Source organism: Strigops habroptila, chromosome 8 (genome assembly GCF_004027225.2).
Source record: "Strigops habroptila isolate Jane chromosome 8, bStrHab1.2.pri, whole genome shotgun sequence".
Taxonomy (NCBI): Eukaryota; Metazoa; Chordata; class Aves; order Psittaciformes; family Psittacidae; genus Strigops; species Strigops habroptila.
In genome coordinates this window covers 12141241-12154392 of record NC_044284.2, presented here as the reverse complement: position 1 = coordinate 12154392, position 13152 = coordinate 12141241, and the positions used below count along the sequence as shown (strand labels likewise).

At 42.7% G+C, this 13152-nt stretch overlaps 1 protein-coding gene across 1 annotated transcript in view; it reads left to right on the top strand.

Annotated features, from left to right (window-relative positions):
* Positions 1-213: 213 nt before the first annotated feature.
* ZNHIT6 (zinc finger HIT-type containing 6) overlaps positions 214-13152 on the top strand; it is a 38924-nt gene continuing 25985 nt past the window's right edge. The window contains exons 1-7 of the mRNA XM_030495368.1: positions 214-328; positions 1598-1663; positions 1753-1859; positions 2379-2464; positions 3731-3834; positions 12054-12122; positions 12917-12997. Coding sequence (XP_030351228.1) covers positions 261-328; positions 1598-1663; positions 1753-1859; positions 2379-2464; positions 3731-3834; positions 12054-12122; positions 12917-12997 — 581 coding nt within the window. The 5' untranslated portion in view covers positions 214-260. The remainder of the gene's footprint in view (positions 329-1597; positions 1664-1752; positions 1860-2378; positions 2465-3730; positions 3835-12053; positions 12123-12916; positions 12998-13152) is intronic.

The window sequence follows — 13152 nt, the reverse complement described above, 5'->3', positions numbered from 1 at the left end:
CCTCAGCTAGATTACAAGAGCTTTTGTCAGAATCCTTTTCCCTTTACTGCTGTTTTTCGTGGTTAAAACCCCATTTAAAACCACCTGGGAAGCGGGGTTGTGGAATAGCCCGCAGCAAGAGGGCTTAAAGCCGCTCCCAGCGAGGCCCTTCTCGGAGGCCTCCGCGCTCCGAGTGCCGCCAGGCGGCGCCGCCGCCCAGGAAAGGCCGCGGCCGGGCCCGCCCTGCCGGGCCCCGCGTGGGGAGGCGGTGCTGCGCGGCAATGGCGGAGCGGGAGGGTCCCGGCAGCGCTCGGCGGCCGTCGGGCGGGCGGAAGATGTCTCTGCAGAGGTAGGGGTAGGGGCACGGGCAGGGTGCGGGGCCCCTTCAGGAGCGCCTTCCTTGGGCTCCGCGAAAACTCGAGGCCGCCGAAGGGAAAAGGCTACGCCGGCCTCTCCTAACTCGGAGCCCTGGGCCTGCCCGAGGGGCTCCGCGGGGCCTGCTGCGGGCCGGGCCTGCCCCCCGGTGCCCGGCATCGCTGCCCTGTGCCCTGCAGCCCTTCTCTGAGTGTGTGGAGAGGAGCAGCCGCCGCTGCGGTGGGCGCTGCCGCTGCGGTACGGGGCAGCTTGGTTTCAGAGGAGCGAGGGCACCTCGCTGTGCTCGAGGTGCTGGGCACACCTCGAGCTGTGCCCAGGTGTGCTGGGCACGGAGTGAGCCTTGTCCTGGGTGGCAGCGCCCGGGTTTGGGTGTTAACGGGGTCTGCAGGCAGGTGCCGCATGTTCACTCTGGTGTAGCAGCTGAACTGGCAGCGTGCGTTGGGCACCGTGGAGGTGCTACAAGAAAGAAAAAAAGGAATCCTTATTCAGGAGTAATTCCTGTTTGTGCTTTGCGGTGTATAGAATCATAGAACCATTGAATCAGCTAAGTTGAAAAAGACCTTTTAAGGTCATCAAGTCCAGCCATTACCCCAGCACTGCCAAGTCTACCACTAAACCATGTCACTGAGGGCCTCATCTACACGGGTTTTGAGCATTTGCAGGGACTGTGATTCCACCACTTCCCTGAGATGCCTGTGCCAATGCCTGATCACCGCTTCAGTGAGGAAATGTTTCCTAATATTATTTCTAAATATGAAACACTTCTTTGCTGTAGTTATAATACATTATTCTGGCAGTGTACAAAGTGACCTTCTTGCAGGAGATGGTACTGCCGGGCTTGTCCTTCACACCTCTGCTGTCAGCTAGCAGTGAGCATGTGGTGGGGACCGGAAGAACAGTATTTCAAGGCTTAGAGTTGTCCTTTAGTATTTGAAAGTGGTGGGTTTGTGCCATTCCTGAAAACTTTACAGATGAGGGGGGCATTATTTCCCTTCCCCATTTATCAGATTTAAAAAAAAAAAATGAAAAGTGACGATTGTTTCAGTTATCAATAACTTTTTCCTAAGAATAGGAGAAACATCTGTTGTAATAGCCTAGTTAAAACACAGTTTATATTTGTAGAGGGTTGGGTTTTTTCATGAGACATTTGTTATCTATATTTATTAAGCTTCCGCGTTGTGCCTGAGAGGTTCCCTGACTTTGGGGTTTGCATTTATGAAGAGATACTTTTTATTTATTTCAGATGTGAAACATGTAGCCAAGAGGAAGCTAAGTACAGATGTCCACGGTGCATGAAATACTCATGCAGGTATCTATTATCTGAATTAAACTGTTTTGGTTATTTGCCCCACTCATCCTGAATACAGTATGTTAATGCTTTTCTTTTTGTCATTTCAGTCTGTTGTGTGTGAAGAAGCATAAGCTTGCATTGAGCTGTAATGGAGTCAGGGATAAAACAGCGTTTGTCTCCATAAATGAATTTACCGACTTGAATCTTTTGAGTGGTAAGAATATCCCTTGTGCTTTTTAAAATTTGTTGGTTTTACAAGGTTAGCTTCCTGGTTTTGGCTGGGATAGGGTTCATTTTCTTCCTAGTAGCTGGTACAGTGCTGTGTTTTGGATTTAGGATGAGAATAATGTTGAGAATACATCATTGTTTTAGTTGTTGCTGAGCAGCTTTTACAGTAACTCAGGGGCTTCTCAGCTTCCCACCCCATCTCACCAGCGAGTAGGCTGGGGGGCGCAAGAAGCCAGGAGGGGACACAGCCAGGACAGCTGACCCCAGCTGATCAAGGGGGTATTTCTCACCATATGGCGTCATGCTCAGCATATGGACTAGGGGAAAGCTGGCCGGGGCTGCTGCTTGGGAACTGCTGGGCACCAGTCAGCAAGAGGTGAGCGATTATATCGTGCTTCGCTTGTTTTGTAGTCCGATTTTTCTATCATCATTATTTTTCCCTTTCTTTTCTGTCCTACTAAATGACAGCACTACATTTTTCCTTGTTTGTTTTTTTTACATTCAGATTATCGATTCCTGGAAGATGTAGGAAGGGCAGCTGATGCTGCTGCTCGACGTCTTACTATGCATAACCCAACACCAAAAAAACTTGTAAGTTTGAAAATAGCAGCTTGGTCTGTTGGGGATAGGGTAGACTACCTGTGAATTCACACTGAGGCAGTCCAATACAATTTTTTCTTATGAAAGTATGAATGACCATGAGTTTTAGAGCCAGAAATCAAAAGAAGTCTCTAGATTTGTGTAATAAAAATATTGATGGCTATGTCCAGTTGCTTGAAGAAGTTAGCTAAAGTTGCTAACAGTGTTATGTTCTTAGAAGTAATGCGTGACCACTCCTGCTGTTTTATGACAGATGCATGTTAAGAAAGCCTGAGTGTTTCCTTCCATCTCCACAACTTTCTTTAAATTTTTAAATACAAAATTCCCAGGTAAACAGTGCATTTATTAATTCCCTAAAAATTATTACATGCTTCCCTGCATACCAAATGAAGGTGACTAGACTTCTGCACAGAATAAATTTAAGCAACAATGAAGTAAAAGCCAACTTTATATGTGTGACAGGGGATTTTTTCTAAAACTCCTCCAGTTCTAGTAAAGCACTAATGAGATCACAGAAATTTACTGCATTTCCTGAAAGTCCTGTAACAATAAACTGTGAAGACCGGGAGGGGAAAACAAACCACAGAAAACCAAAATCTGCTCCAGAATAGTTTATTTGTTGATACGTCACAGAAAGGCATGTTGTTTCCCAGTCTTGTGAAGATATATTTAAATACTAAACTCGGTTGGAGAGAGCTCAGGTTGATGACAGAGTAATTTCAGAAGACTCCAGCTTCCTCTCAGGCTGAAGTCGTACTCTGTGTGTGCTGGTCACCATGATGTCTTGAAAACATTCACTGAAGGTGGTGAGATGCTGTACAGGTAGCAGGTTTTAGGGTGTGTTACTGGGCATGTTTATGAGATGATACCGTTAGTGCAACCTTCAGATTGGAATTTGTCATAGTGGCTAAGATGGTGCTTGTGCATCCTTTCTGCTAGTGGGGTTGTAGCCCAAAAACCAACTCTGTGTTTGGTTGTCTGTGCCTTTCCCCGGGTGTTAAAAAACTTTTATTATAAAGAGGTCGTGTTGTTTTTTAAGCATGGAAAAACTTCACCTGAGAATGTTTCAGATAGTTTCTAGGCTTATTTAATTAATTTTTCACTTGTGGTGGGCTTTTTTAAAGCAAGTACTTCATTAAATACGGCCTTTTCTACGCTTTTCCCATAATTCCTGTCAGCATTACTCTTACTGTTTAAATTTAGGGTTTTGAATATATTATTCATATATTTATTAAAAAATGGTTTTATTTTTGCTAGTTATATGGCTTGAGAAACAAAGCTCGGAAGTGTGAAATTGACCTGAGAACACTGCCTGTTGGATTTACAAAGAGAAGAGAAAATTCAACCACCTTCAACTGCGTGTGAGTCTTCAGTTGTTTACAGTCAGCAATATTTTGTTTTTATTGAATGCATAATGATGTGAATCTGGATTCATAGCAGTGTGCTTGCTCTTAAAATCCATTAGATGCATAAGTTTTTTACAAAAGCTATCTAGATTTACTATTTTGTGCTGCAGGTTTTAATTTTTCAGGCTCTTTGACATCACGAGCTTATGCAGTTCTCACTTTGTTTGGAGGAACACCAAGAGTAACGGGAGGAAGAATCAATGTTGTTGTGTTTTTCCATATTTAATTAACATTGAGTTTTGCTGGAAAAGAAGACACTTCTTTAAAGGTTTGTGATAGAGGATTGATGTAGAATGATTGCAAAAGTGCCTCTCTCTGAAAAGGCTGACTTCAATTCTGAAGAGGTACTTCCAATAACAGTCATCTCTGTGGTGGGAGTTGCTGTGCTGGACGATGTGGATGCTTGATACAGCACAGCTTAGAGAGGCAAGAGCAGGCAGACAGATGGGAATTTGGGAAAAAGGCTAGGAAGATTCTTTAGTGTTCTTCTGTGTATCCACTTTGTGGGGTTTCTCACAGTATCCAGAGTTTGTATTTTGAAGTATTTTCACTGTAATAGTAAGAAAAAGCCTACAAAGTGTTTCATTAGGCTGGCAGTGTTCAAGGCTATAGCGTTGGACAGGGCTTGGAGCAACCTGGTCTAGCGGAAGGTGTCCCTGCCTGTGGCAGGGGGTTGGAACTGGATGAGCTTTAAGGTCTTCTCCAACCTAAACCAGTCTGTGATTCTGTCGCAGGAAACAGGCAGAAGTTGCGCTCGATGATCCGTGGGAGCACATACAAGTGCCCCCTAGGTTGTGGCCGCAGCCGGCGGCGCGGGCTCCCCGCGGTTCCCCTCAGGCTGCGGGTGTCGGCGGCCGGTTCTCTCCCGCTGCCCGCCGTTTTACCGCTCTCCCGATGGCGAGGTGCCGGGGCACGGGGTGGCCGCCAGGTGTCGCTCTCTGACGGAGCAGTAGCGGCGCTTGGCACTCCGGAGCGTGAGGCGTGAAGGAGCTGTGGATGTGCAGCGCTGTGAAGATACCTATTGTACTGCGAGAGAAAGCCCCGGGTGGACCATGGGAGGAAAGGAAGGCTAAGGTGCTTTCTCCTCCCTCACCCTGCGGAGGATCTCCCTGGGAACATGCAGGGCAGCAGCTCCACTCCTGGCAGATGTTAGTCCTGTGAGCTGTCTGCCTCTGCCCTGACTTTCTTTGCCTTGGCTGCGTGCTTTGCCTTTTACAGGTATCTTGTGCTAGTCTCATGCTGTTGAAGTATCTTGGTCTTAGAGCTGAGTTTAACTTTCCTTGTGGATAAAACAACATAAACACCCTCAAGGCATACAGGGGAGGGTATAAGAGCCATACCCATATATATAAGAGCCAGAGCAAGTGCAGAAAGACCAGGAATACTGGGATCAGCAGCTAAGAGAAGGACATAAGAACAGAAAAGGCACAGATACAGGGAGGTTCGACACCACTGGAAAGATCCTGGGTGTAGTACAGTGTTGCGCTGACAGAGATTTGCCCTCACATTTTGTGTTTTTCAGTTCTTTTACTCTAGAAAGACTTTTTGGGTACACACTGAAATGTAGTTTGCATTGGGAAGAAGTTAAGCTTTGAGCAGATTATGCTTTCATGCATATCGTGTGCTTTATGTTGTTTAACAGAAGATTTAAACTAAGAGGATGGGGTAAGGAAGGTAACTTCTTGGCAAATAGGCATTCAAATATTTCACAGGCTATCTGGGAGAATGCCTTACTGGTTTTTGTTAATCATAAAGTCCTGGGGAAATTTTGTTGTTGTTGTTGTTTTGGAATGCTATCCTTTCTGGGACTTTCACATCCCACCAGAAAGAACATGTTATGTTTCCTCTTCTGAAGAGGATAACCACCCTCTCTTTCCTTTATCTGCTGTCTAGTGGCATGAAATATCCTCAATGTGTACTACCCAAAGGACATGTTTCCCCTCTTTTGCTGCTACTGTTACTCTCACAGCAATCAGCTGTTTGAATTCAGTGCTGCAGATTCAAAATTAACCTTTGGTTTTGGTTGTTTGTTTTGGGGGGCGTTTGGTTGGTTGGTTGTTTTTAATTATCGTGTTCTGCTTACTCTCCTTAAATGGGTTGCTGAGGAATCAAACCTGAGGATTGATCGAACCAGGGAGTATCAGCCATTTAACACCTATCCCATATGATTTCATGACACCCATAACATTTTGTTGAATACTACATTCAAATGGGGTAAAGCTTTGTAAACAGTTGTGTTATATGAACTTAACAGCTGAGTGTGGTCAGGGACCGGTGTGTCTATTCTTCTGTAGAACTGAACCCCTTCTCATGCTGTTTGTCAGTTGAGATTTGTAGAGGGGTTACTCCAGAGGGTGCAGGTTGGTTGGAAGCTGCTCAGCATATGTGCATGGAAAGCTGAGAACCTTCTTCTCTGATGTCCTCTTCATGCTCTCCATGCAAGCCAAGCTGTTAGGCTGTACAAGGCAGGAATTAGAGTAATCTAAAACTAGGAAGTACAGGATGTATTCTTGTGTCATCCCCTGCCCCTGCCAGCTCTGGAGGACAGATCAGTGGTTGTTCGGATGTGTTAACCAGATTTCATTTCCTGGTTTCCGTTAGTTTGTTTACTACACTTAGTGTCGTGAGAGCATATGTGCCAGTGCTGGGCAACACATGGATTAGACTAACCTTGAATATCTAGATAATTGAAGGTCATTAGAAAGTAGAGTGTGAGTCCGGTTTGTGAACTCATGGGACATCTGACTTAGAGGTTGTTTAGGACACTGTATTTGCAAATTATTTTTAATGTGCTGCTTCACCCAACCTTTCTTGCCATGCCCTTATTTTCCAGTAAAAACAACAGTTCCCCTTCTGGATGCATGCTGTCATGGAGTTGGAGTAGCCTGTTGGGATAATGAGCCTTTGGGAAAGGAGTGGAGAAATGTGACCAGGTTGGGAAGAGGGTCAGGGCAGGAACTGAGGAGCTGCCAGCCAGCAGGTCAAATGGGAATGAGACAACTCCATGCCTCCTGGTTCTCTGGCAGGAAATGATGGCAGAGGTGAGATGCTGAAATGGGGCAGCACAGCTCCCTCAGCAGTGTGGTCTGTGCTGCCCTGCGCTGAACCTCCCTGCTGCTTACACTGTCATAGATGTCTCCATCCAGCTTCCTCCCTACTCCATTCACAGCACCTCCCAGACAAAATCTTTTTTACCTCCTCCCTGCCAAGAGGGCCCAGAGGGCTAGAAGTCTCCTCCCTGATGGAAGGCATGCCTGCAGCTAGGGAGCAGTTGAACAGATGATATATGTGGGAGAAGAAGGAATCCTTTTCCTTATCTCTGTTTAATTCTGAGAACAAAATACGGTGTGGAGATTGGGGTTTAGCATCAGTTAAGAGATTGGTAGTGTTACAGAAGCTACTTTGAGATATACCTGAAAGCCCTATAATGTCAACTTTAATCCTTAGCTAGGTGAGGATAATTAAAATAAATTGTTTGAAGTGTTACTGATCTTAAGACTCTAAGGAGTTATCTGAGCTGGGTCTTGTGCTAATATTACAGAGGGAGCTGTTAAACTTGCATTTAGTTGTTACTTAGTACATAGTTTTGCTTGCTTTCTGAGACCTGCCAAAGTAAGTTCCCAGGCAAAGGAATGCTACTCTGGCGTGATCAGAGAGCAGGATGTTCATGCATCTCAGTAAATCACCAGATTTTCAGAACCCCCCCATGCGAAGACGAGTACTGACTGAGTTCTGTACCTGAGAATTTTTTTCCCTCTAGCAACAAATGTTTCATTCTCATAGTGAATCTGATGGTAATGTTGTTTATTTTCAGAGATAAAGAGGATGGTAGATTTATTCCATTCTTTATATAAGATTATTACAGTTTGGGTTACTCGGCCTTGCCAGTGTCTCTTTGATTTACACAGGACTCTCAGTTCAAGCCCAGCTTGTTTGATTATTGCAACACATATGGTTAGTAACATCTGGTGTTGGGAGGCCCCTGATAGAAGACCATATGTGTTACAAAGGATGTGCATTTCAGTTTCTTCATTGATTGTCTTGCTGTTTACTGTAACTAGGAAACATGAACTTTCAGTAGACAGCAATTATCTTGATGAAGTTCCAACAAAATGGAGACATCTTCTCTATGTGCTGCTATTAGAAATGCAACAAAGTCAATTTGGCTCTAGGAACACAAAGTTGGGGGGAGAAGGGGTGAAATCATTATACCTCTGCATGCTCTCTTAATTTAATTTATTTATTGTTTTAATCCTCAAGAGAATCTAGTCACTTAGGCTGAATCTTCATTGCTTAAGGAAGTTGAGAAAGGCAACATTATCCCAAGGTGTAGATACCGAGCGTCCAGTATTTCAATTAAACTGTAGTGCATTAGGTGAGAGTACTGGCTATTGTCAAATTAAAGGATAACTGGTCCTTCATTAAACTTCTTTATGTCCTTTTCACCTCTTTTATCAATTCAAAATAACATATACAGGAAATACCTTAGTATTTGCGCTTTGATGTAAGATGTCCTTTATACTATTTTTAAAACATTTTGAGAATATTAGTTGCTAAATAGAAACCAAATCATCAGTGACTCGCCGTGTTTGACAGGCTGGCAGCAAAGTACTTCTGCAGAGCCAGAACGGCAACTGGTATTTGAATTTTTTTGTCAATGTGTATGTTATATATACCTACATATGTGCACATAAACACACACACATTTTTAAAGGTTAAAAGAAGGATTTTACATATGTAAAAACTTCTACTGCAGTCTAGGCAAAATTGGCTGTTCAGAGAAAACCTAGACGAGAAAGTTAAGCTTTATGAGATATTTCATAAATGTTTTAAGACATACGTAAACACTGGACACTTCTAAAAATCTGCCAAGACATTTAAATGGATTGTCTAAATCCCAGAATCCTTTGTAGAGCTGTCCTTTAATTCCCAGCAGCTGTACTGCCTACACCTGCAGTAGTTGGAGCATCTTCTTAGGTACTGCTTTATCTGTAAAAGATGATGATAAGTTTTGCAGTTGTTCTAACTGGAGGTAGCAGCCACTTTGTGTGTACTGCTGTTGTGTTTATAACATCAGAAATGGAAATCTTTCAGTTGTTGCTGTGAAAAATTTAGAACTCATTTACATGTAGTTCTGCGAAAACTACAGTTGTGATAGAAGATAAGGTTTTGGAAGTTTAAGGACAAATGAAAGGGAAACAGTTACTTTGCTTTAGAACAATAATTGCAGATCAGCCTGTGCAGTTCTGAACATAATTTGCAGCTAGATCTCACGCAGGGAAGAGGTGTTTGGCTCCTCTTCTTCCCTCTGATCAGTTTCCATGCTTCTGAAGTAGCCAAACCAGGATCTGAAGCCAAGCAATGCAGGGATGGGCTATGATGCTGCGTTTACTGACATCAATGTGATGTGCACAAGCACATTTACTGATGTTCTTATGCCTCATCCAGATCTCTGCCATTTAGTAGTTTTATAGTCAGTGCCTTGGTATTCAAGAAAACCGTGGAGTGGTGTTCCATGGCAGCTGAGCAGCATGGAACACTGCATGCAGTGAACTGTTACTCAACTGCCTGTGACTTACTCAATTAAGCATTTTCATTTAGAAAGTGAACATAGTACATGTCAGTTGTATTTGAAGGAAATACTACCCCGGTGAGCCATCATGGAAAATGAAGTCAGTGAGATCTGGAGCCAGGATGTCAAATTTTAATCAGAATTTGTTGTGAAGCAGCTTTGATAGCATCTGCAGTTGACATCAAGTTCTCTAACTGGGCAGAGATCATTGATGGTGATGGATGCTTCACTTTAATAACTGGCATGCAGCAGGTTCTACCCAGTTGTTAATCTCTCCTACCTGCTTGCCATTTACTTTCAAGCAAGAGTACTTTGAAGAGAGATGAAGTAATTAGCTGCAGTTTCAGTATTGGCTTGCTGGGAGAAAAAAAAAATAATTCGAAGTTTCTATTTTCCAAAGTGTCCTGTTTTCAGCTGGAATAGAGTTAATTTTCTTCCTAGTAGCTGGTGCAGTGCTGTGTTCTGGGTTTAGTGTGAGAATAATGTTGATAACACACCGATGGTTTAGTTGTCACTCAGTAGCACTTACTCTGATCAAGGACTTTTCAGTCTCTCATGCTCTGCCACTGAGGAGGGGCACAGGAAGCTCGGAGGGAGCAGAGACAGGACACCGGACCCTAACTAGCCAAAGGGGTATCCCACAGCACGTCATGTCCAGTATATAAACTGGGGGGAGTTGGCTGGGAGCTGCCAGTCTCTACCCAGGAACTGTCTGGAGGTGGTGAGCCATTGACCTGTGCATCACTTGGGTTTCTTGGGTTTTACTCCTCTCTCTCTTTCTTATCTTCCTTTTCATTACGATCAGTATTATTGTGGCAGCATGGTGCTTAGTTGCCAGCTGGGGTTAAACCATGCCACAAAGTGAAACTTTTTGATAAGGAATTATTATTTTTATTTTTTTCTTAAACTTTAGTGTTCAGAATCCCCATTAACAATCATGAGCAGATAGAGGGGAGGAATCACAAAGCATATTGTACAACTCTTTTGAGTCACATATTGCTTTGGGGAACTTGGCCTTCAGTAGTTCTTTTTATTCTAATTATTAGCTCCTTGGAGCTAGGGTTCTGATTTTACTTATGCTACAAGAAGTGTAGTTCAGCTGTAAACCTTATTTTCTTCCTAGGAATAACTAGGTATGGGAATGATTATTTATTTGATAAGGGTACTTTTTATTAAAGTGCTTGCATGTAAAAGTTGGTATTAGTTAACTGAACTTAGCAGCTAAGTTTACTAAAGTACGTGGTAAGTGCTTAAGTAAGTGCTAAGTGTATGTGGATACACGTACACTTGTCTGTGCAGCCAGCTAGAACCTGCTGGATAATGTTTCATTTGCCTGATAAATTAAACAACATGTTGGAGCAATACTGTGTTTACTTTTAATTGTAGTACCTGAATCTTTGCATAACTGATGGTGATTATCTTGGATGTAATGCTTCATAGATCTTAAGTGGTGCTTAAAACAAAAAAACAAAAAAACCAGGGAGGGGGGAGAAGTATCATTAGACACTTCACATAGATGTCTGGGCTCTGATTTCTAGATGGTAAATAGTTCCCACCTTCCTCTTCCAAATCTTTGCTGTTTGTCATGAGTGTTAAAGTTCTGAACCAGAGCAAAGGTTTTAGCACTTTAGACAGTGCTTTTCCTTACAAGATTCTTTTAGAAAATATCGTTACACTCACCATACCAAACAGGAGAATTTTGAGCAATAGAGGAAAAATGCTTTGTCTTAAGTCAGTATTGACTTCAGCAGCATTTCTGCAGACGAGTAGAAAGGCAAAAAGAGATTTCCTAATTTAGCAAAGTATTCTCTAGGTAATACTGTGTTTCTTAAGATACTGCACTGGAACCATGCTTCATAGAATCATAGAGTTATAGAATGGTTAAGGTTGGAAAGGACCTTAAAATTATCTAGTTCCAACCCCTCTGCTTCTATATTCAGCTATTAGTTATGCTAGCTGGAAAGTGAAGATGGGTCTTAAAACTAACGAACTGGAGAAAGGAGCATGACATGAATTTTGGTCTCTACCAAAAGCTCCCTGACCTTTCTGTAAAACATATGTTCTTTCTAGCTTCCATTATCCCTATCATGCTAAAATGCAGCTTCGCTCCCTGGCCATGACACACTTTCTATTGAGGTCATCACTGCTGTGGAAAGTCGAGTCCCCTATTTTTGTAGAACCTGGCTTCAGCGTGGACCTCTGGCTATTATTGTTGCACAGGTTCGGCAACCAGTCCCAGGTGATACGCCGGAAAGCAGATTCCTTTTCTGAAATGAAACGGCGTCTATACATATAGAAAGTCAGCTGGAAGATAGTCCCTCTTAAAATATGAAATGCTGTTGACCAGATAATTGGTGGTCTCTGTACTTGTAATGAACAGATTTTCATCCCATAAGGACTTGAAATTCAGCAGGATCTGGGAGCATTGCGTCTTTCAAAGAGCATCTCAGCTTTTCTGTGTGCCCCTTTTACTCTCTGAAAATGCCATTCAAAACTTTGACTGTTTCCTTCTGCACCCGTGCTGTAGGCTACTGAACTTCATAGAAAAAACAGGTAGTAGCTACCACCTAACATTAAGAATCTTATTTCTTTCTCGTTTCAGGGAGAAAAAATTCTACTGGCACTTGAAGCTCGTATTTCCTCACTCTCATGCTGAATACACTTTAAAAGGGTAAAAGCTTGAAAACCAGATTTTTATAAAGCTTAAATTAGTCTGCTGAAATTGAACTGCAAAATATTTTGATCAGTTCTTTTCTATTATACAAGTTAAACTCAAATATTATTTTTAGTCCTAATTAAAAGAGCATTTAAATCGAAAAAAAACCCAAAGTTGTGTAGTCCTTTTCTGTTTGAAAGCTGGCAGGCTTTTCAAATCAGGTAAAATGTCTGGTTGCTAGTCCTTTTCTCTATGTAAACAGAGCAGCTTCTATATTCATGATGGCATTATCCTGTACACCTAACATATTCTGTTCTCATGGAGCAGACGTTCAGCAAGATTTGCCATGTCTCCTCACCTGCACACTGGAACTGACCTTCATGAGGGATGAAATGGCTGCATTGGTTGTTTTGTAGGAAAGCCCATAAGCACATTTTGCAAAGGCCAAAAAATAAGCTTTTGTTGACAAATCTATCTATCTTTTTTATCTTGCCTGAAGGGGGTGAGAAGTATGCCCTTGCCTACTTCTAGGGCTGTAGGAACAGCTTATTCCTGCTGCAGGGTTAGAAACTAGAGATACACATCTGTTTACTCCTTGTATATGCCAGTGAAGTTCCAGTGTTGAAATTGTGATAAAGCTGACAATTATCTATGCTGTATTGATAGATATTTATGATCCTTCCATAAACTACTTGGTTGTGCCACTGTAGCATGCAAATATGCAGCTTCCTCCAAATGACTCAGACAACAGATTTTTGTGTACATGATGAACCATGTCTTACGTGTTTGATTTTTATCTTTGGTGAAAGGGTGCCTGATGATAAAACGCTTGCTGATATCCTTAAGCCATACATTGATCCAGTGGAGTCAGATCCTGTAGTTTGTCAAAGGTGTGTATTGAATAACTTTTCTGGCTAGTTCATGTAACACACTAATAAAAGAGGGGAACAGTTCCGAGTAAGTGGTTTAAACTAGCTGCACTTTCAGCATGCAGAGCTGAGTTCCCAGTCAGCAGCATCTTTGATTCCTGTGATGAAAACCATCC